The sequence below is a fragment of the Delphinus delphis genome, chromosome X (genome assembly GCF_949987515.2).
Source record: "Delphinus delphis chromosome X, mDelDel1.2, whole genome shotgun sequence".
Lineage (NCBI taxonomy): Eukaryota > Metazoa > Chordata > Mammalia > Artiodactyla > Delphinidae > Delphinus > Delphinus delphis.
Window position 1 is genome coordinate 86,525,749 of NC_082704.1, and position 25,289 is coordinate 86,551,037.

General features: G+C 39.8%; 1 protein-coding gene across 2 annotated transcripts in view; it reads right to left on the reverse strand.

Moving 5' to 3' along the window:
- Positions 1-25,289, reverse strand: part of JADE3 (jade family PHD finger 3) — a 151,477-nt gene that overhangs the window by 70,138 nt on the left and 56,050 nt on the right. The window contains exons 2-3 of one of the 2 annotated variants that reach the window (XM_060003011.1): positions 1,521-1,577; positions 670-749 (exon numbers count right to left, since the gene is read on the reverse strand). In XM_060003011.1, coding sequence (XP_059858994.1) covers positions 670-749; positions 1,521-1,566 — 126 coding nt within the window. In that variant the 5' untranslated portion in view covers positions 1,567-1,577. Of the gene's footprint in view, positions 1-669; positions 750-1,520; positions 2,087-25,289 lie in introns of those variants that run through there. The other variant, XM_060003012.1, reaches the window with a different exon arrangement.

Here is a 25,289-nt window from a genome sequence, read left to right on the forward strand (position 1 = left end):
CCTTTTCCTTTGCAGCCAAGGAAGACTACTCATAGTAGAAGTGAAGATAGACAAGGTCAGTTTCTCATCATTTAATTATCACAGAGGAAAGTCTGTAGGATTCATAAAACAATTACCAAATCCAGGTGCAACCCTGGCACTTCGCTGCCCTTGAAGCAGAAGACGACTAGCCTCACAAGGACTGGCCCATTTTTCCTGGCCTGGTGGTAGTGCTCTGAAGGCTGTGAGGACATACCAGAGCCCAGATCTCCAATCCAGTCCTTTCCTTCTCTATCCACAACTTCCTCATCTATCCTTTCCTGCACTGCCTCCCACCTGCCAACTTAGCTCTTTCCTATCATAGGCCAGATCTTTGGCTCTTTTGGTCCTTCCCAATTCTCCAAATCTGGCTCCCTTTGACTTCTTGGCTAGGAGAGGATTTATATTCTAAAGCCATGCACTTAGGTGTCATCACCAAAATGAAAGCACAGTGAAGGTTACTGTTTTCCCCAAAGGAAAAAGGAAACGGAATCTTTCTTGAAAAACAAAAAAGTTCATCAGAAAACAAGCCTATCCATTGGCATGTAGTTTACTCCTCACGTCTCCAAGATCTGGGTATTGTAGATATGTAGGCAGAAGGTAGCTATCTGTCTATTTTTTAAGTCTTAAGAATTTAATATCTGATCTCACCTCAGCAGGTTTCTTGTGTTCATTTGGAATTTTTGACTTGCTCCTATACATTGAGCCAGAAGTAAAGGAAGTGGAAGGACCTGCAAAAGATAATTAGAAAAACATACTGAGACTTATTACCTGCTATTATAACTAAATGTCATCCAAAAGAATATGAAATATATGGTGGAGAAGAGCACAGTGACCTCATACCACTGAAGAAAACAGTTAAATTGCAACCAAAAAAGTTTCATTATGGAGTTTAATGACATTTATGGGTGACATCCCAGGGTGCAAAAGCTTCAACAGTGCTAACGCTGAGGAGATTCAATTTGGTGTAATCATATTTCATAATAACTTGGAATAACACAATTCATGTTCCATCTGGAGAAAAAGTATCTGCAAAAGCAACTGAAAAAACTAAAAATGTGGAGCAGGTAATCTGTGTAACCTTCAGCACTTCCCCAAATGCTACTGTTAATAAAGCTGTTGTCTTTTACAAATGATGACTCATCCAGTCAAACACTTAGTACCTGAGCTACAAATAGAACTGTAGGGCCTACAATTATGCTCTCATACTTTTCTTACTTTCTAGAAAAGGACTGTTATATCATTGGTAGATGTGGCTTTGTTGCTTGGGTAAATAAAAAGTGAAAAACAAAATGCTATATGCCGCATAAAACCAATTTTCTCACCTAACTTATCTATGTCTAATGAAATTTAAATAAGAAAAATGGTACTCCAAGCTTTCCTTCCTAGAAACATTATTTTTTAACCATTAAAAGAAGCATGAAACAGCTTGTCCTCAAGTCAAAGAAATCCTCAAGGATTACAGATACAGAGGTTACCAGCTGTTCGCTGGTTCTACTCACTCTCGTCTGAACTGTCACTGCTGCTGAGAGTTCTATGACGTTTCATCCTGGAGCATCCTGGGAAAGAGAACAACACTGAATAAAATAGTCAACCCACACATACCCATCCCAGAGGGCAGTCAATACTGCTCAAGAAGCAGCAGCAGGCAAATCACACAAATCAAATAATTTCTGTTAAGAATATTCTCAAATGACCTAGAGTGATGGGAGAAGAGTACTACCAAATTCTCCAATACACAGTGTGTCAAAGACTGGGTGAGGCCACATATTAGCTTTAGGAGGAAATCCAAGCAGCAGAGAATGAATGGTATAGGATTGGCTGGAGCCTCAGATGTGGCCACATGACCACTGTCCACCCAAACAAAGGGGGGCAGCCACAGGGTCATCATCAGCCAGGGATCCCCAATAAGAGAGGAGCAAGAAAGGAAAAAGCAGTTGCAAAGGCAGAGCTGTCAAGGGCCAAGGTTAAAAAGGCATGAGACATGGCTGGCTGAAGAAAGAACAAGTGAGGCATGTCCCATCTTTAAAAGCACAAACCATTGCTTTTCTGCCTGCCCTTTCTCCCCCTTTCTCACTTTCTACCTGTTCCCATCCCACAAACTAGCCTAATTTAAAATTATATCTATCTATCGCAAGAAATGCTACAGAAAGCTCCTATATCGTGAAAAATAATGTTTTTAATTAAAACTTCCAATAGTTTAAGCATCCTTGTGTGTGTGTGTGTGTGTGTGTGTGTGTGAGAGAGAGAGAGAGAGAGAGAGAGAGAGAGAGAGAGAGAGAGAGAGGGAGGGAGGGAGGGAGGGAGGGAAAGGGAAAGAGAGAAAGAGAGACCAGTGACAGATAAAAAAGAGGCACCACCTTTCTGGGAACACATCAGCACTAGAGAGTAGAAAAAAAGGAAAACATGGTAAGACACTTTAAGTCACAAAAGAAGTGCTGAAAATATAAACTAGAAAAGACAGTGATACAGTCAATAACTAACATTCTTTTATGCGCCACAGTATATAAAATGCTACTAGGGACAATCATGATCCAACAAGGAATAAAGGTCAGGGCTACTGCCTTCAAGAGACTCACAATCTACCAAGGAGATAGAAATCCAAGTACAAGGCCACTATGAGCAATCAGGAGTAACAGAAACAAAACTGTATGCTAAAAAGCTAGTAGAGCTCCATTTCTGGCATGACAATGTGAAGAGATTTGTGGATCCATTCCCCAGTGAAACTGGTGAAAATTACTTAAAAAATAAACAAAAAACACTCATTTAAAATCTCTGGAGGGCTTCCCTGGTGGCGCAGTGGTTAAGATCCGCCTGCCAACGCAGGGGACACAGGTTCGAGCCCTGGTCCAGAAAGATCCCACATGCCGCGGAGCAACTAAGCCCGTGCGCCACAACTGCTGAGCCTCTGCTCTAGAGCCTGCAAGCCACAACTACTGAAGCCTGTGTGCCTAGAGCCCATGCTCCACAACAAGAGAAGCCACAGCAATGAGAAGCCCATGCACTGCAACAGAGTAGCCCCCACTTGCCTCAACTAAAGAAAGCCCGTGCAGCAACAAAGACCCAATGCAGCCAAAAATAAATAAATAAAAATAAAGTTCCCTTTAAAAAAATAAAATAAAATAAAATCTCTGGAAATGGTCCTAAGGGCATACAGAAAATGAAGAAGCACTCATTAAAGAAAATCTACAACTCAGTACATAAAGTAAGAGTCCATGGTATTTGGACCTAGACCCACTCCCTCCATCCCCACTCCCAGCACAGATATCACACCAGACAAGTGCAGCCAAGAACACAGAGCTCCCTCTCCTCCAGCTCCCAGTTGTAAAGCTTTCTCCTGGGAAGAGCAGGATGTGTGTTTCTCATCTGGTCCACAGCGACTACTGGTTGATGAGGCTAGGTTCCAGACAACTATGGCTGAGAGATGGGGGTTCCCTTCTTCCAGGTGGCCCCCATTCCTGGTATGGAGGCTAAGTCCAGGGGTGTGATACCACCAAGAATACTGAGGCCCTAATTGCCATGGGCCCAGCTCGTGGGTTCTACATTAGGAGAGGCAAACCTAGGAGACCTGGGGTCATCACTCAGAGGGAAACACATCATTGTCCCCACCCCCTGCACTAGAGCTGTGGCTCAGAGATTTTGCCTAGGGGGAGAAGTAGGCCACAGAATAGAGGGCTCTAAATCTTCCCCCAATGGAACTGACTTCATTTGCAACAATGTGTGGAGAAGTCCAAGCCTACGGTATAGCATGCTGGAGAGAACCAAGGAAAGAAATAGCTGGGAGGAACCATCCTGGGGTCAGAAGAAATCTCTAATACTGATCTCAGGAACTATCCCTTCAAAGGAGCCCTAATCTGACTGGATCAGTTTGGGGGCACTATTAAAAACAACAGCAATCAGTGGAGTTTAACAGCTGGACGTGGTCAGGGTAAAGAGTCAGAAAGAGCCCTGCCAAAACCACAGTCAATCCCAGGGTGACTGTGGGCATACCAAAGGCCACATGCCTAAGAAGCAACATCAAGACTTCACACTTCAGGGCAAAGGGCGAGAGTAAATAGGTTTCAATAAAATAATGCAGCCAGTCACTAAAAAAATTCACAAGCAAATAACAATAAAGAGCCCTGAGGGGCGGTGGGGCACCAGTACTGAGTTGCTATGTTATATTATCTAAAATGCCCAGTTTCTAACAAAAAGTTACGAGACATGTAAAGAAACAGGAAAGTATGACCTATACACCAGCAAAAAAGCAAGCAACAGAAACTGCCTATAAGTGCAACTACATGTCAGATTTAACAGGCAAAGACTTCAAATTAGCCATGTAAATATGTTCCTAGAACTAAAGAAAACCATGAACCGGGAAGAAAGATGAAGAAAAATGTACAAAGTCTGAGAGAAATGTGGGGTACCACTAAATGCACCAACATATATGTAATAGGAGTGCCACAAGAAGAGAGAGAAAGAAAGCAAAAACAACCTTTTTTTTTAGTGGCTGCAAACTTCCCAATTTAACTGAAAAACATTAATTTGCACATCCAGGAAGCTCAAAAAACTCCAAGTAGTTTATACTACTACTACTTCTACTACTACACTACTGTCTGCAAACAGCTGCACAAATAGACGGCATATCATGGTCAAATTGCTTTAAGCCAGACAAGGAGAAAATCTTGAAAGCGGCAAGGGAAAAATGACTCCTCACTTATAAGGGAACCCCAATAAGATTAACAGCTGACTTCTCATGAAAAACAATGGAAATCAGAAGGCAATGAGATAAGATATTCAAAGTGCTCTGTACTGATGTTGGCACATATCAGTGAATATATTAAGAATCATGAAACTGTACACTTTAACTGGGTGAACTGTATGGTACGTAAATTATAACTCAATAAAGCTGTTATTTAAAAAAACGAATAGGATTAGCATAAGTATCAAAATTATTGGGCTTCCCTGGTGGCGCAGTGGTTGAGAGTCCACCTGCCGATGCAGGGGATGCGGGTTCGTGACCTGGTCCGGGAAGATCCCACATGCCGCGGAGCGGCTGGGCCCGTGAGCCATGGCCGCTGAGTCTGCGCGTCCAGAGCCTGTGCTCCGCAACGGGAGAGGCCACAACAGTGAGAGGCCCGCATACCGCAAAAAAAAAAAAGAAGATTATTAATCAAATTCTATTTGTCCTACTATCAAAGTCAACTGAATATTTCTTTTCTTAAATTGTGATATAATTGACATATAACACTATGTTAGTTTCAGGTTTATAACATAATAATTCAGTATCTATATATTGCAAAATGAAGAATGTTTCTTTAAATAGGATGTTAACCTCCCGTCACATAAATTTTGGGGGCTGTGTTTGGTTCCCAGTGTAAAACTCAAGACATTCAAACACTCTTCTGAAATGCAAACAAAAACAAGTCACAAAACACTTCCCATCAAAAAGGAACATAATTTAAAGTCACAATGAATGTAGAAATTTAAAGATAAATGTAATATATTTTCTAATTATTCCCCATTGAATGCACAAATCTACCTAGAGTAGCACTTCATTTGTCTGATACCATTGGGATGTTCCATATATGTAAACTTTCCAGATAAGTGGTGTGCCCAAACATTTAGAATCCTATTATCAATGGGAACTTTTCTGAAATATCCATTTATTAGTATTCTATTGTTGCAGTAATAAGTTACCACAAACTCAGTGGCTTAAAACTACACAAATTTATTATCTCTAATAGTAAGTTCAGTGGGTTAGAAGTCTAATACAGGTATTCCTAAGCTAAAATCAAGATGTTGGCAGGGCTGTGGTCCTTTCTGGAGGCTCTAGGAGAGAATCCATTTCCTTACCTTTTCCATCTTCTAGAGGCCATTCACATTCCTTGGATCCTCCTGGCCAGCTTCCTCAGTCTTCAAAGCCAACAACACTGCATCTCTCTAACCCTGCTTCTATCCTTACACCTCATTCTCTGACCTTTCTCTTGTGCCTCCCTCTTCCACTTTTAATAACCCTTGTTATTACATCAGGCTCACCCAGATAATCCAGGATAATTTCCCTACTTTAAAGTCAGCTGATTAGCAACCCTAATTCTCCTTTGCCATGTAACCTACCATGTTCACAAGTTCCAGGGATTAGGTCATAGCCATCTTAGGGGGCCCATTATTCTGCCTACCACAACCTAATATATTTTGCAGTATTAAAATGAATATACTCCCACACGAATATGCCCAACAGATTTTTGACAGAGGTAGAAAAGTAATCAAATGGAGGAAGATGGTCTTTTTAACAAATGGTACTGGAACAATAGGAAAAAAAAAAAGAACTTCAACCTAAGTCTCATGCCTTATACAAAAGTTAACTTAAAATGGATCATGGACTTAAATGTAAAAGTAAAAAAACTTTAGAAACACAAAGGAGGAAATCTTCAGGACCTAGGGTTAAGCAAAGAGTTCTTTGATTTGACACCAAGAGCAAGATCTATCAAAGAAAAATTCACTTTCATCAAAATGAAAAACTTGCTCTGCAGAAGACTGTTAAGAAGATACAGAAACAAGCGACAGAATGGGACAAAATATTTACAAACCACATTTACAACAATGGACTTGTATCCAGAATACGTAAAGAACGCTCAAAACTCAACAGTAAGGAACAAATGATTCAATTTAAAATGCGCAAAAGATTTGAACAGACATTTCACCAAAAAGCATTACAAGTGGAAAATAAGCACATGAAAAGAGGTTCAATATCATTAGCCATCAGGGAAATGAAAATTAAAACCACAATGGCTGAAATAAAAAACAGTGAAAATCCAAATGGTGATGATGTGAAGAAACTATATCATTCATACACTGCTGGTGGGAATGTAAATGGTACAGGTATTCTAGAAAACAATTTGGCTATTCCTTTAAAAATTAAACATGTAACTATCACAGGATCCAGCAATTGCACTCCTGGGCATTTACCCCAGAGAAATGGAAATACATGTTCACACAAAAACCTATACACAAATGTTTATAGCAGCTTTATTCATAATAGTCAAAAACTGGAGACAACCCAGATTTCTTTCAACAGGTGAATGGTTAAACAATCTGTGGTACATCTGGACCATGGAATACTACTCGGCAATAAAAAGGAACAAAGTACTGATACATGCTACAACGTGTAAAACATGTAAAAAAAACCACTTAACAAAAACATTATGCTCAGTGAAAGAAGTCATAAACACCATATCACTTATCATATGATTCCATTTATATGAAATGTCCAGAGTAGGAGCAGGCCTATATATAGAGACAGGAAGTAGATTAGTGGTTACCTAGGGTTGGGAGTAAGAACACAGAATACTGACTGCAAATGGGCACAAAGCTTCTTTTTGGGGTGACAGAAATGTTCTAAAATTGGGTAGTAGTGATGGTTGCAAAACTCTGTAAATATATTAAAACCCACTGAATTGTCTACTTAAAATGGATGAATTTTATAGTATGTAAATTATATCTCAATAAAGCTAAAAAAAACCTTTAAAAATATTGTGACATTTTACCAATGAGAAATTTTTAGGTAGAGTCAAGAATAACATCAATAGAAAAATTCTGTGTCTACTGAACATAACCTCCATATGGATAGCTTGTACTGGGATTGAAGGCAGCATATGCCATAGAAGAAATACTTTTATTCTCTAAAAACTGTCAGTGAAGAAAGCCAACTGAGTATGGTCCCTCTCTCCTCACTTTCTTGAAAGTTTCAGGAGACCTAAGACTTCTTGTAAGCTAGATACTCCTCTCATCTGAAGTTCTGGTCTTATGAACTCTGGCTAAAAGAGTGTCTCCATTTTCTATAATATTCTCTTCTTTAGATGAGCTACCAAACTGTTCATGACTGAGGGAGGTGCAGATTTTTAAGAATCTGTAAAATCTGGTGCTTTTTTTTCCCCCATGCCACACGGCTTGTGGGATCTTAGTTCCCCGACTGGGGATTGAACACGGGGCCCCAGCAGTGAAAGCACTGAGTCCTAACCACCGGACTGCCAGGGAATTCCCAAATCTTGTGGTTTTTAAACTATTACAGTAACAGTCATGTTTTACTATAGATGGAAACAAAAAATCTTTTAGTATCAATAAAGAGCCTAGGAAACAGATTAACACCAATAACACCAGTCCTGGAAACTGGGTTGCTTATAATTTTTAGAAAAGAAAACAAAGCAAGCAAATTTTTGGGTCTGGGCTATTAAAGTCCACTGACTTATTTCTGTGACAGCACTGCTGTTTTAATTACTACAGGAAAATGACAAAGAACAGTAAATATCAGCAGAATAATTCCATGGTGGCAAATCTTTAGATCTGTCTTTATTACTTCTAATCACAACAACAGTCCTATAAACATCATTATCACCATTTTACAGATGAAATTGGGGCTCAGAAATGTTTAAATGACATGCTTGGAGCTACATGGCCACCAGAGGGCAGAGCTCAGGGCACTCCAAGTTGACCCTGAGACCTGAGGCAGGCTGGGGGGTTAACAGCAGGAATGCTGCCCCTTCTAAGCCCAAGACTCCTAAGCATAGCCTTGGAGGCCCACAGCGTTCCGGCTCCAATTTGTCAGGCCTCATCAGCTGCTTCCCCCCTGCCTCCTGCACATGCTATGCCTCATGTGATTCCATGAACATACCATCTTGTTTCATACTTGCCAGCCTTTGGACCGGGCTCTTCCCTCTGCCTACAGTCCCCTGCTTGTTAACCCGGACCATCCCATTTTCCCCCAACCTGGTCCGACCCATTTGTTAGATCTCCTCAGTGAGGTTCCCCAGATATGCCTCTCTCACAATTATTCACTCCTTTGCTTTCTATCCAAGCCTCTATACATGCTTCTGTCCATGTAAAATGCTCTTCATTTGCACTGTAAATATTCTTTACATGGTCAGCCCTGCCACAAGACCACAACCATCTTCAAAGCAGGAACTATGTCACATTCATCTCTTACTCCCAGGTCTCAGCACAGTGTCCTGCACAAAGTAAACATGCCCCACCCACATCCCCTTTACTAGCTAGCATACCCATCTCCCAGGTACTGCTTGTTGGCTGCTAATGGCTCACAGCTGTCCCTTTCCCCAAGGGCTGGAGTCCTGCCAGGGAGATTATACTCTCCCTGTCTCCCTCCCAGGGGCAGCCAGTAGCTCTACACCACCCCAACCATGCCCCTAACCAAAACAGGCTAATGCTAGACTATATCCTTACTTTAGCTTCTTCCTCTTCCCTGCCTTCTTGTCCTTGCTCCCTTATAAGTTTCTCCTGAGAGCAGTCCCTCAACAAATCATGTACGTTCAAATATGGTCTCACATTCTGCTTCCAGGCACCCCTAAAGACAACATGTGAAACTTCATTTGGTGGTACCCTTTAAAAAGTACTTTAGAATAAAATTTTTTGTTAAGCAAAACCAAGAATAAGTACAGTGCGATGTACCTCATTGCCTTACATTTGGATATATTATTCAGCTGTTTATTTTCTAGTCCTCTATTCAGCGTGCAGACTTTACAATGACATTATTTTCTTCCTTACCTCCCACAATGAGTATTCCTTTGTTTTGGCAGAAATGAAATGTGCACCAGCCCTTACATTGCACCCTTGAGAACAGTAATTTGAAGGCGGTTTTCAGATCTTATTCCTACTATAATCTCAACCAAAATGATTAACAGCATTCTGATTAATCTTAACAGTGACTGTAAGCCAGGCAAAATACAACTGTATAAAATAAATGCCTTCCTTGGGTGAAACTCCCTCTTAAAGGAGCACTGTCTGGAAGTCAACCCAACTAGGATTATTTGGGACTGGAATCTAAGTCTGTGGTTTGGTGGCTACTGGACTCCCCATTAATGTTCCCACAGAAGAGCAGGCGGCAGGAAAAGTGATTAACTCAAACACAGCCCTTTCTTTCCTTCTATACACCCACCAGACATACTTCTGAAATGCATGGTCAGTTCAAGGAGCCACTATTCACTGCCATCTGTGGGGCCATGCAGCAACTTAAAAATAATCTAAGGCTCTACTTTATACATATTCATACCCTTTGATCCAGGAATTCTACTTCCAACATTCATATTTGAAAAATAATCCAAAACACAGAAAATGATTTATGAACAAAATGTTCATTAAAACTCCCTAATAAAAACAATAGATGAAACCTAGCTATCAAACAAAAGAGGACTACTTAAAGTATATTAATATTATGGTATTTCACTCAGTTATTTAAACATGGTACACAGGGAAACATTCATGTTAAAATGTTAAGTGGAGGGCTTCCCTGGTGGCGCAGTGGTTAAGAGTCTGCCTGTCAATGCAGGGGACACGGGTTCGAGCCCTGGTCTGGGAGGATCCCACATGTTGCGGAGCAACTAGGCCCGTGAGCCACAATTACTGAGCCTGCGCTCTGCAACAAGAGAGGCCGCGATAGTGAGAGGCCCGCCACTGCGATGAAGAGTGGCCCCCGCTTGCCGCAACTAGAGAAAGGCCTCGCGCAGAAACGAAGACCCAACACAGCCATAAATAATAAAATAAATAAATAAAAATGTTAAGTGGAAAAACTATAAAAATTGGTCTTATAGCAAGATTGCACCTATGAAATAAAATATATAGAAAATAATGAAGGCCATAAACCAATTTACTAACATTAGTTGCATCAATAACACTGAAGTTTTCTGAGTGACAAAAACATTCTAATTTTTTCCATTCTCCACATTTTTACAGTACACATATAGGACATTTATAATTAGAAAAAAACTTCTAAGTTTTCAAGGTATTTGTTCCACACACCACTCACAAACGATGCAGCTGACCTGAAAAAACTGAAACTATGAAAAGTAGTTGTCACTGTCGTTCAAGATGGACATCAACCAGAGCTGGAAAATACCCAGAAAAGCACAATACAATCAACTGGATAGAGGAGCCTCCATATTTATAAAGTTAGTCCCAAAAGACAAAACCCTACAGTTTGGAAAAGACAAATATCTAAAGTAGTGATTCCCAGCTGAAGGCAATTTTGTTCCCCAGGGACAATGTGGCAATATCTGGAGACATTTTTGGTTATCGCAACTGGGAAGGGGCAGCGTTACTGGCATCTTGGGGGCAGAGACCAGGGAGGCTGCTAAACATCCTGCAATGCACAGATTTATCTGGCCTAAAATGTCAATACTGCCAAGGTTGAGAAATCTTGCTCTAAAAGAATGAAGCAGTAAATCGATAAGAATCAAGACGAGTGTGGAAATTGTTGACTTTATTCACCCAATCACAGAGTTAAAGTAACAAAGGGGCAATCCCTGTAACCTAAAGGCAATTTTATCAAAAAGAAAGCAGGACTTTGAGCAATGTTTAGGGAACTTAGAGAACTCATCAGCTCAAGAAGTGGAACAGAATGAAAATGTAAACAGGTTCAAGAAGGACTGAGATAAAATCAGGGAGGATAAATCCATGATGGTATTTGGAAGTAATCCTTAAGTAAAGAAGCATCTAAAAGTCCAGCTCCCTTAGACTTTCAGGAAAATACCCTTCAGGGCCGTTAACAGAGACAGACGTTTGAGTTAGGCCACTGGTCAGACCAGAGCAGCACACTTCTTTTATTCTTAAGGATCAATTCCTGCTCATGCGGGCAAAGAAACTCCCAAACTATTCCTTAAACAGAAATCATAAATACTACAGATGTGTTTCTTGAGCTGATTACCTCTGCTCTGGGGTAAACAATACTAACCCTCTCCACACTGAGACCATTTGAGTCCACTGCCTATGCTTTAATTCAGAATTCACCCCTCTCTACAAAACAATTCAATCTATCACTGTTTCAGTGTCGTGGAAACAAAACTTCCCTTCAAGCCTGTTCACCTCAAATATCTTTTATCTTTACCACATTTCAGTACTCCAGTAACTAAAACCATAAATATTTAATTGAGTAAACAAAAAATAATCAGAAGAAAAAGAACATATCCTACATATTTTACTGCTTCTCCTTACCCCCCACAAATCTTTGTCTTTAAAAAAGAAGAGATACCAGAAATTGGAGTCGGTGAACTTTTCTGTACTTTTTAAAAGAAGACTGCCTTCATCTCAGTCATTTTAAAGCTTGTTTTTAAAACTTAAGACACATCGTGTGACTCATGAGTCCCCTGTGACCAGATGAGAAGTCTGGAGGTCAACTCTTTCCCAAAGCCCTCAAAAAGCATTAAAGAAAAAAGAAGAAAATACCAATTTACCTAGGTAGGTTCCTGCCACTCAGTCAAGTATTTCTATGTCAACCACAGGTATCCCTGTTGCCAGGAAACAGGCTTACCCTCCTTAATGTTAACAAATTATTTGGGAATTTCAAACCTCCTGAGTAGAAATCATCTTGCATGGGAAGGCCACATTGGGAAGGGAGTTTAAAACAGGGTTCAGCAAACTTTTTCTGTAAAGGACCAGATAGCAAACATGTTTGGCTTTGTGGGCCGTATGGTCTCTGTGGCAATTACTCAAATCTGTTATTGTAGCATGAAAGCAGCCACAGACAGTACATAAACAAGTGATCATGGCTCTGTCCCAATAAAACTTTATTATACTAAAATTCAATTTTCACATGTCATGAAATATTATTCTTCATTTTTCAACCACTTAAAAATGTTAAAAACCATTCTTAGCTCACAGGCCATACAAAAACAGGTGGTAGGCTAGATTTGGCTCACAGGCCATAGCTTGTCACCCTCTGGTCTAAACTACAAGAAACCTTTCTTTTAATGAAAGAAAGAATACTGAAAATTGGAAGCATACAACTGAATTATCACTTTCCTAACACCGCTCCCTCCTTCCCAATCTCTCAGCCCACTGTTTGGCTAATAAAGACCTCACTGGAAGGTTTCAGCTTGGGTGGCCTATTCTGTGACATTATCTTGACAAATTTTAATGGTCCTAGACCCTTTCTAAATTAAAATCTGTTTTATGCCTTTTAAGCAAAAAGGCCCCAGTTCTAATAATTTTTTTAAAATTAGCAGTACGTTCCCTTTCTTTCTCTGTTTCTTTTTTGACTGTGCCACGTGGCTTGTGGGATCTTAGTTCCCTGACCAGGGATTGAGTCCGGGCCATGGCAGTGAAATCGTCAAGTCCTAACCACTGGACCGCCAGGGAATTCCCTACAATTTCTTTTTGATTTATATACATATGTTCAATAATTTCAACTACCCAGATAAATAAGCAGGCTTGGCATCTTAAGAATAAAGAGATACATGTACAAAGCATAAATCCTCTTAAGATAAAATACCATTTGCAAATAAGACCTCTTAAGAATAAAGTAAATCAACAAGAATAGCTTTTACTATGAAATACATAATTCTTTCTCCAGATAGAAACTCAAACAATTTTTTAAAAATAATGATTTCCATTATGTCTTATCTCTTGCTGTGAGTTGCTTCCACATTGAAATTTAGGCACATGTACCCCTAATACATTTACAATAACATCTACCTGATTTAAAGTGATCATCAGAATTTATTAGGAGAAAAGTATCTTTATCCCAGGTTTTAGAAACAATAACAGGTCTCACATGTAAGGTCAAACAAACAACCCCAAACTTACTGAGCAAGTGCAAATCCACCGTACATCAACTGTTAATAGTGTGTTAATAAAGGGCAGGCACTGCACTGGCCACCAGAATGGAAAAACCAAGTCCTTCGGCTCCCTCAGAGCCAGGGTCACAAGACCAGGTGCACTAGACACACTGTTACTGTGGCTTGGGTGATCACAGCCTAAAGCTGGTGACCAATGATGTGTGACAAACCAATCAGAGGGGGTTTTGGGGGTTAATCCCAAATCAATCAAGGTGGTGTGGGTGTGAAGTGGAGGGGGGTTGCAGTTGGGAACAGTTCACCTCTGGTCAGGGCTATACTGATGGCAAAAGGGCAGTCAGGCAGGGAAGTTAACCTACAAGGGAAAGGATCAGCACTGACTTTGAGGGCAACAAAAAGTGAGAGAAAATGAAACGACTACAAATTTTCCTCAGGAGAAATGAAAGGGGTGGGCCATAGATGCCAACACCAGTTAAACCCTGAGAAAATTATCTGGCCTCCACAGCAGAGGTTCTCAATTCCCATTAAACATTGGTATCACCTGGAGAGATTGTAAAATTCCAGTGCCCAAACTGCACCCATTGCCAATTAAGTCAGAATCTCTTTTCAAAGAACCATCTTTTTTGGATTCATTGTTTTTCTCTACTGTTTTTGTTTTCAATTACATTAACTTCTCTCTTCTTTATTATTTCCTTCCTCCAGTTTGCTCTGTGTTTATTTTGCTCTTCTTTTTTCTATTTTCTCAAGGTGGAAGCTTAGATTATTCATTTGCGACCTTTCATCTATTCCTCATATAAGCATTTAGTGCTATAAATTTCCACTCAGCACTGATTTAGCTACAACCTACAAGTTTTGATATGCTGTATTTTCATTTTCATTAAGGTCAGTGTATTTTTTTGTTTCCCTGAGACTTCCTCCTTGACCCATGGATTAATAAGAAGTGTGTTGTTTAAGTTCCAAGTGTTTGAAGACTTTCCTGTAGTCTGTTTTTCATTTCTAGTTTGATTCCATTATGGTCAGAGAATATACTCTGTATGATTTTAATTCTTTTATATTTGTTGGGGTTTGTTTTATGACCTGGGATATAGTCTACCTTGGTGAATGTTACATGTGCGCTTGAAAAGTAAGTATATAATGCTATTGAAGTTCCTACTGATAACTGTGGATTTATGTCTATTTCTCAATTATGTTCAGTTTTGCTTCATGTACTTTGAAGCTCTGTTTGGTGCATACACATTTAAGATTGCCCTGTCTTCTGGGTGGATTGACCCTTTGAATCATTATGTAGTGCTCCTCTTTGTCCTTTGTAATTTTCTTTGCTCTGATGTCTAATTTATCTGATATTAGTATAGCCACCCCAGCTTTCTTTTGATTGGCATTTGCACGGTATGTCTTTTTCCATCTATTTACATTTAAACTACCTATATTGTTGCATTTAACTGGAATATGGTGAAATGTGTCTACTCCATCTTGTTTGGAACAGGAAATTTGCTCTCTATATTATTTTTGCAACTCCTCTCTAAATTTAGACACATTATCTCAAAATCTTTTATTTCAAAATAAAAATTTTAACTGTTAAAAAGTAAGTATATGATTAAAAGGGCATTTTTATTCATGTTCTTAACATGTTCGGAAAGTATTAAATTGTGAAAGGAAAAGAATCAACTTGTGGACTTGTGAGATTTTTCACTTACTGCACTCTCCCAGAGCAAGGAAACAAACAGGCTAAGAAACAGGTAAAACTTACAGGCCTGGGGGTAACTGGGAGGCTGCTCCCCTATCCACGGGCCATAAGAAGGAAAGTCAGTTGGTAACAAGGATGCAACTATTTTTCCTTAAAAGATAAATATTCACCACACCTGGTGCTTATTCTTGGGGGTGGGGGAGCTGTTTTTTCCAGTACTTGCATTTTTTAGTTTTTCTGTATGGATTTGTTTTACTACTTACTAGCATTTTGAAAAGGTTAACAGAGAGAATTTAAAATGTATAACTTGAAAAGGAATACAAGTCTAATTAATTAGTTATACCACTTGTCAGTTCTGTAACAGAAATGAGTGAGAAAGTTGGAAAGTACTGACTAAAATGTGGCTTTCTGAGAATTAGTTGAGTTCAGTAATTTACGCTGTTCATGCTTCAGTACCCCAGGAAGCCAGATTTGGATACAGATAAGTAGTCATTTGAGACAAACAGCAAAGTTTACCCCTGAATTGTTTTAAATGTTACCCAAAAGGACCACTAAAAGATCTAAGATGAGGACTAGAGAGCAGAGATGGAAACTAATTATCTCCTCTTGGCCCTAAAAAACCAAACTTCTATGTAAACTAAAAGCATCCATATAGGAATATGAATCACAGAGAAAAGGAAACAGATTTTTCTTCTCTATCCATTTCTCCTATAATCTCAGTGCTATTTTAATTATTCCAAGTAACAGTGTTTTACAAAAATGATGGACAGATAAAAAAAAACTCTCAAAAATTTGAAATAAAGGCTCTGTTGTTGCGTGTGGAAAGTGACTACCTTGTCAAAAATACCTGTGGACCCAGACCATGGTTGACTGTCATAGTGATGAAACGTTCCTGGACACCGAGACTCAATATTTTCTTATCTAAGAATCTGCAGTTTAATTTCATCCTTCAAGATCAAAGGCACATAAGTTAACTTGGCCCATTGATTTGATCAATCTATGGAGAGCTGCCAGGCAACACAAGTCCACAGAATAACTCATTAGTTTATAATGCTTAAATCAACTTTGGGCAAAGTGTTGAGAATTGAACAGAGCCTAAAACACCCAAAGACGCTCACCAACATATCTTTCTACACAGCTGACTAGAAAACATCTAATCTCTATTCGACCACTCCAGTGACAGGGAGCAACTATCTAACAAGGCAATCCATTCTAATTTTTAGACAGCTCTAAACAAAGAATAACTTTCTATGAATAGAAAAAAATCTGCCTTCATACTAAATTTTTACCTGTTAACAGATTTTTTTTTACGTGTTAATTTTTACCTTTTAATTTGTACCTGTTACCTCCCTACCTTTATTCCCAAATTATCTCTTGACCTTACATAATTTTTCTCTATTTAATACCTAATTTCCTTCTTTCTCTTCTCTTGCAAACTCCTCAAAATGTAGTCTATGGTCTGTCCTCCCTTCCTTGCTCTCAGTCACTCCTCAATTACCTTCTACAGAGTTCTTGAAAAAGTCATCAGTCTGTGCACATTTCCCAACCCTCATCTCTAAGTACCTGTATGCTGCATTTGACATACTGATCACTCAGTCCCTCCCTCCCACTATCCCTCTTGAAACAGCTGCCTTGGTTTCCAAGGGCTTTTTCTGGGTTCCCTGTATTGCTCCCTAATATCCTTTTCTTCCTCTAACCATCTTGTGATGGTGTTTCCCCAAAGTGCCCTACTACACTAAACCCATGCTATGGCTCCCAGAATAGAAAGAAAGAGGGATGGGGGAGGGAGGAAGGAAAGGAAAAGATAAAAAAGAAAAAAAAATCTAACACCCCCCTACCCATGCCCCTCCCCCCCCACCCCACCCCCGCCAACCAAACACACCAACCTGAAAGGTGATCAACACTAAGGCCACTACCTTTTCTCCACTGGTTCTTCCTCCCTTCTAGTGGTCTCAGTTGGCACCCTCTATGTAGTTACAAAATCTAGAAAAATTCTCTTAACTATTTCCTTTCTCTCATCCTGGAACATCCTCATCAAACCCTGCCAAGTTAACGTCTGAAATAGTCTTCTAAATCAATAGTCCCATCCCATTTTAGCCTTCATTTTCCTAGGTTGGGACTTAACCATCTCCTGAAACTGAGACTGCAACAGTAGCTTCCTAACTGGTCTTGGGGCTCCTGATCTTGTTGCCCTCAAGTTCACCCTCCACCCAAATGCCAGAAACTTACCTGAAACACAAATTCGACCATGCCCCTTCATTGTTGGGACTTCAATGGCTTCCCTTTGCTCCTAGATCTTTATTAAGGTCCTCATCAAGGCCAACCTCCACAGTCAAGCTACACCTACTTCTGCAGCTTTATTCCTAAACACACTATGCTCCAGTTTTATGCTCTAACAATGCTGAACCTCTGCAGTTCCCACACCCATGTTGCATGCTTTATATAATCATACTATCCCTTCTGCCTGGAAGGCCCTCTTCTAACCTCCTCACTTTGCAAACACATAAACTCATCCTTATAAGGCTTAGCAAACATGTCACCTCTTCTAAAAAGCCTCCTTTGTCTGACTCACCCCCTTGACGATCTCAACAGCAGTATGCTCTGAATGGGCTGTGTACAGCACCATCACTAACATAAACGATTTTGTAATCACTGATATATATTTAAAAATCTCCAACTAGAATATGAGTTCCTACCAGGTATGGCTAGATTTTTTAAAAACTTATAATGCAAGTTATTCTTGCTTTAGCTCTTTGAAAATAAACTTTAAAGTCACTCTAAAATGATTCTCATTGGGAGTAAATTTATTTGCTGGGTGCTAATTTGGACAACTGTTCTCACTTTGAAATTTTACTTTGTAAGCTAACCTTGGAGGAAGTTCATTTCCCTCCTTCATTCACCCTCTCCATTGAGAGTTGCTTCCTCCCAGCATTTTCAATCCCATCCTACCAATAGGGATAAAAGTACAGATTTAGACAGTAAGCCAATAATACATTTGCATCTGGCCCCGAGTCTCTCTCTGCTCTCCTGCCTGCCACTACAAATATAAGTAACATCTTTTTCCGTCTCTGTTCATGAGCAGTCCTTGACTTTGCACAGCCAGGGATCATTTCCTCCAATCAGTGAGTGCTTTGATTTCCACTGTCTATAGAAATACAATTCCCAGCCATCTCTACCTTTCTCTGGATCTAGAGTCCAGTACATCAGTAAATAGCGGCCCATGACTAACAATCTCCACTTAACTGTTTGATCTGTTTCTGGTCCAGAGATTTATCTTTTCTTTTTCTTTTTTCTTTTTTTTTTTGGCGGTACGCGGGCCTCTCACTGTTGTGGACTCTCCCGTTGCGGAGCACAGGCTCCGGACGCGCAGTCCCAGCGGCCATGGCTCATGGGCCCAGCCGCTCCACGGCATGTGGGATCTTCCAGGACAGGGGCACGAACCCACGTCCCCTGCATTGGCAGGCAGATTCTTAACCACTGCGCCACCAAGGAAGCCCCAAGATTTACCTTTTCTTGATCACAGATATGTCTTTCTAATTTTTTATTTTATCTATTATCACTTTATTTAGAGAGGAGATATGAGTTTGAAGCATGAAATCAGAGCCATCTTGGCCAAAAGCCCTTAGGTTTAAATTTTACAAGTACTACATAATCTTTTAGAGCAGGGGTCAGCAAACTATGGCCTGTAGGCCAAATCTAGCTCACTGCTTGTTTTTGGTATGGCCCATGAGCTAAGAATGGCCTTTACAGTTTTTAATTGTTGGAAAAAATCAAAAGGATATTTTATGACATGTAAAAATTATGTAAAATTCTTATTTCAGTGTCCATGAAAAAAGTTTTATTGGAATACAGCCATGCCCATTCATTTATTCTGTTTCAGTTTATCAATTGCTATGTAACCACTGTAAAATATAGTGGCATAAAGCAACCATCATTTTATCATCTCACAAATTCTGTGAATCGGGAATTCAGGTGAAAAACAGCAAGGATGGCGTTTTTCTACTCCATGATGTCTGGGATCTCAGCTGCAAAGACTCAAAACAGCTGGAATCATCTGGAGGATTCTTCACTTCACTCAGCTGGCCCCTTTGACAGGGATGACTGGGCTTAGCAGAGAGTACCTCTGAAGTGCCCACACAAGGCCTCTCAGCACAGTAGTCTCAGGGTAGTCAGGCTTCTTACATGGCAGCTCAGGGTTCCCAGCATAAATGTTCTAATGAACAAGGCAGAAGCTGCACTGCCTTTTATAACTTAGTCTCAGAAGTCACATACTCTGTTGTATTGGCTGAAGCAGTCACAAGCCCACCCAGACTTAACTCAAAGGAGACATGGGCCCTACCACCTGATGAGACTAGTGTCAAAGAATCTACAGCTTTGTTTTAAATTTCCATTTATGTTCTTCATGTCATTTAGTAGAAAGGGTCCAGTTAGTGACTTTGATTTAAAATGTGAGGCTCTCTTCAATAAGTGGTGCTGGGAAAACTGGACAGGTACATGTAAAAGAATGAAATTAGAACACTCCCTAACACCATACACAAAAATAAACTAAAAGTGGATTAAAAACCTAAATGTAAGGCCGGACACTATCAAACTCTTAGAGGAAAACATAGGTAGAACACTCTATGACATAAATCACAGGAAGATTCTTTTTGACCCACCTCTTAGAGGAATGGAAATAAAAACAAAAATAAACAAATGGGACCTAATGAAACTTCAAAGCTTTTGCACAGCAAAGAAAACCATAAACAAGACCAAAAGACAACCCTCAGAATGGGAGAAAACATTTGCAAATGAAGCAACTGACAAAGGATTAATCTCCAAAATTTACAAGCAGCTCATGCAGCTCAATATCAAAAAAACAAACAACCCAATCCAAAAATGGGCAGAAGACCTAAATAGACATTTCTCCAAAGAAGATATACAGATTGCCAACAAACACATGAAAGAATGCTCAACATCACTAATCATTAGAGAAATGCAAATCAAAACTACAATGAGATATCATCTCACACCAGTCAGAATGGCCATCACCAAAAAATCTAGAAACAATAAATGCTGGAGAGGGTGTGGAGAAAAGGGAACCCTCTTGCACTGTTGGTGGGAATGTAAATTGATACAGCCACTATGGAGAACAGTATGGAGGTTCCTTAAAAAACTACAAATAGAACTACCATATGACCCAGCAATCCCACTACTGGGCATATACCCTGAGCAAACCATAATTCAAAAAGAGTCATGTACCACAATGTTCATTGCAGCTCTATTTACAATAGCCAGGACATGGAAGCAACCTAAGTGTCCATCAACGGATGAATGGATAAAGAAGATGTGGCACATATCTACAATGGACTATTACTCAGCCATAAAAAGAAATGAAATTGAGTTATCTGTAGTGAGGTGGATGGACCTAGAGTCTGTCATACAGAGTGAAGTAAGTCAGAAAGAGAAAAACAAATACCGTATGCTAACACATATATATGGACTCTAAAAAAAATAAAGGTTCTGAAGAACCTAGGGGCAGGACAGGAATAAAGATGCAGATGTAGAGAATGGACTTGAGGATATGGGGAGGGGGAAGGGTAAGCTGGGACAAAGTGAGAGAGTGGCATGGACTAATATATACTACCAAATGTAAAATAGATAGCTAGTGGGAAGCAGTCACATAGCACAGGGAGATCAGCTCTGTGCTTTGTGAACACCTAGAGGGGTGGCATAGGGAGGGTGGGAGGGAGATGCAAGAGGGAGGAGATACGGGGATATATGTATAGCTGATTCACATTGTTATAAAGCAGAAACTAACACACCATTGTAAAGCAATTCTACTCCAATAAAGATGTTTAAAAAAATAAAATAAAATGTGAAGCACATTCAGGTATCAGAGCATCCAAGTCCCCCCCCCCCGAAACTCAGCTTCACAAAAGGACTATCATATGGTGGCCCTGACTTGTGAACGATTTTAATACTTTCTTATTTGTTTTTGATCAGTCTTTAACCCTGTGAATACGAATTATGTGATTATACAGAACACATGAGTTTTAAATGTTACAGGAGTAACTGAAGCCTTTAAGAAGAGTAATCTGTATTTGTCCGATAGACAGCAAAAATGGTCTCAATTCTCCGCCTTCTTTATCTATGCCCTTTCAAGGTGATTTTGAAGCTCCTTCCCATTCCCTGAATCTGGACTGGCTTTATGACTTGCCTAGGCCAACAAAATGCAGCAGAGGTGATGCTGTGCCAGTTCTAAGCTTAGGCCTCAAGAGGCCTTGCTGCTTCTATTCAGTCTTAGAAACCTGCCCAGCTATCATGAAAACAAGCCTGGGCTAGCCTGCTGCAGGATAACAGATGTATAGCTCAGTACTCCTACCCTCTACCATTGTCCCAGTTGGCAGCCAGCCAACCTCAAAAGCAGAGCTCCCTGCTGACCTGTAGCTGACCACAGACATAAGGGAGACCAGCTAAGAACAGAACTGCTCAGCTGAACCGAGCCCAAATGGCCAACTCACAGAATAATGAGCTAAACAGATAATTACTATTTTGAGCCACTAACTTTTGAAGTGGCTAGGTGTACAGCAAGAGTCAACTGACAGAATTTAGAAGTTAGTTTTTAATGATTAAATATAGAATGGAAATTTCATCACACACCACAGTCCTACTACACTAAATCACTTTAAATTTTTTTTTTTCACTTTAGACATTGAATAATTCTCCAAAGCAGGCACTACTGCTGGGCTCCACTGAGAAGGGCACTCTAGCTAATGCCAAGATCACAGAGGGGGTCAAACACCTGACCCCAAAGAAGAAATTTATAATAACGGCCATGCAAATAACAAATGTCATTGCATACACAAGTCTCTCATCCTACCTGATGCCAAGGTAGCCATAAGGTACCTCCTCAGACCAGAGGCAGTGGCACCTGCAATCAGCAGTTAACCATTTAACTAGTTAATATGTCCCACACTGCTAATATCTCACCTGAAGAGAACTTAGCATTGCCATTAGAATCCCTATTCTTTTTAGTTATAATCCCCATCCTCTACTTGCACACTGTTACTCTTCAGTGCATTCCAGTAAAGACAGGGCAGTTACCAACTCAAAAGATTAACTACACAGATGTATGTAACTATGAAGTAATTTTAAAAAAACCAAATATACCAGAATTCACACATCCAATTACAGGCTGACTTCCAAGAGACCCTCTGAGGCAAATGCAATTCCTCAAAACACTTAGGACATTTTCTACTTTGATTTGCTTTCTGTCCCTTTGGTGTATCATATTTCTCTGAGTAAGGTCAATGGAAGCAATTTTTCTTCCTTTGAAAGTGAATTTCTCTTTTGGAAACAATCAAATGTTATTCAAAGTCCATTGAAATGGGCATGCAGTTGAGGTGTGTAAAACCAGTTTTAGTCAGTAACAAGCTCGGAAAATAAACTGCAAGACTGATTTACAATTCCAATTCTACTGTCATCAGCTGGCAGGTTAAAACTCTAAAAGCACAAAACCTTCAATGGCTCCCTACTGCTCACAGCACAAATTTCAGACTCCTAGGCTTAGTATCCAAGGCTAAGCTTGGATACTAGGCTAAGCCACAATGTGGCCACAGCTCACCTTTCCAGTGTTATTTTCCTTGCATGGTCTCTTCTCTAGGGAAGCTAAGCCACTCACTGCTCCCCACTCACATGTCCTGGTGCTTTCCTGCACACATGCTTCTGTTCACACTCCTTCCCTGGACCACCCTCTATGTCCATGTCATCTGTCTCTGTACCTGATACAATGCCCAACATTGTAAATAACTCAAATAAATACTTATTGAATGAATGAAGTGAATAACCAATTCCTCGTGTGGCTTAGTATATGGCTCTAAAGGTAATTCCAAAAAGGAAAGCCCCAAAAACATTCTGAGCAAGGGAATAAGTAGCTAGCCTCCCACGTGCATTTTGAGAATGAAATTATGAAATGTTGGAATAGTAACTGATTTATAGTCAGGCCTAATGACTGCCTAAGAAAGCCCAGTGAATCAGGTACTGAGCCAGAAATGAACTAAAAATTCCAGGCTACTCCAGTCTATCTAGACCACTGATCACAATGCCACTGTATTTAAGACAGCAGGCCTTGGGGTTTTGGTTTTCTTTGGGATTCTCTCTCAAGAATATCCAAGTTAAAAACAAACACTACTTTTGGATATATATCTAGAAGTGAGATTGCTGGATCATAGGGTAGCTGTATTTTTAATTTTTTAAGAATCTGCATACTGTTTTCCATAGCGGCTGCACCATTTTACATTCTCACCAACAGTGTGGGAGTAAAGAGTTCTAATTTCTCCATATCTTCACCAACACTTACCTTTTTAAATATATAATAGCCATCCTAACAGGTGTGAGGTGATATTGTGGTTTTGATTTGCATTTCCCTGATGATTAGTGATGTTGAGCGCCTTTATATATATACCTGTTGGCCATATATATCCAAAATAATTCAAGTCAGGATCTCAAAAGAGATATTGGCACTCCCATGTTCACTATAGCATTATTCACAATAGTCAAGATATAGAAACGACCCAAATGTCCATTTGACAGATGAATGGATAAAGAAAATGTGTTATATACACACAATGGAATACTAACCTTAAAAAAGAAGGGAATGCTTTCATTTGCAACAACATGGATGAACCTGGAGGACATTATGCTAAGTGAAATAAGCAAGGACAAATACTTCATGATTCCACTTATATGACATATCTAAAATAGTCAAACTCACAGATGCAGACAATAGAATGGTGGTTGCCAGGGACTGTGAAGAGAGGAAAATGGGGAATTATTGTTCAATGAGTGTAAAGTTTCAGTTATGCAAGATGAATTAAGTTCTAGAGATCTGCTATACAACACAGTGTCTATTAATAATACCATATTGTGCACTTAAAAATTTAAGAGGGTAGATCTCATGTTAAGTGTTCTTATCACAAAAAAAAGAGGCACAAGGAATCTTTTGGAGGTAGCTATTACCTTGATTGTAGTGATGGTTTCATGGGTATATGCATTAAGTCCAAACACATCAAACTGCATACATTGAAAATGTGCAGTTTTTATATATCAATTATACTTCCATAGAGCTGCTAAAAAACACGTTTGATAAGTGCGGATTAATGTCATAAATTATAAAGAAAAGACTTTCTAAGAATTTATGAGATCTTTCCCCCTCTGATGAAGTTAAGTCCAAAAAAATAATAAGCTGAGAATATTTTCAAAGCATTTGTGTGGTGAAATTAGATGTATTAGGTTAAACCATATGAAATTGCCATTGTTGTAGGTAAAAATGTTTGAGTATCAGCAATTTCATATGGTTCAGTCTAATACTGCAGGATTTTGCTCACGAACAAAAATAAAGAAAAGGCTCCTTCCTTTGCTTCTCTTCTTTTGTCTCCAAAGCCCTCACACACTCTGGAAAACCTTAATTCCTATGAACTTTTGAGGACTTAAAATAAACAAAGAAAGAATACATGAAGCCTCGCCTATACATACATTATTTCTTAGTTCAAAACACCTAGTTTCCTTTAGGAGTTGTATTCCAGTTACCAGACTCAAGGTAATTGGCCTGTGAGTCCCCAGCGGGGTGTTAGGTCTCTCCACCTACATCTCAAATTTCTAGGTCAGATCTGAGCACCACCCTCTGCCCATGTTCCGTTTACACACTGCAAATAGGCCATCACACCCAGGATTCCTGAATGTTGTTTAATGCAAGATGAGGTTGTTGACAAAAAGGCGTCTGATCATTATTATCAGTGTGGGCTTGGGAGTGGGGGGGACTTGATTTTATTCTCACTTTTGCTGCTTTTCCTGCCCCAGCATTGCAGCCAGCTGGCTAGACTATCGTCTCTGGGTCTCTTGTCAATCAGAGCAGGAGAAGAAGGCTCCTAGGTAGGATTTCTAGCCTTGCATCTGTGGCTGGAGTGGTGAGGCAGTTACCCTCCATCTTCCTGGGCAGCGGCAACAAGACCCTGTGAGGAGGCGCAGGTGCTACGACTAACTGGCAC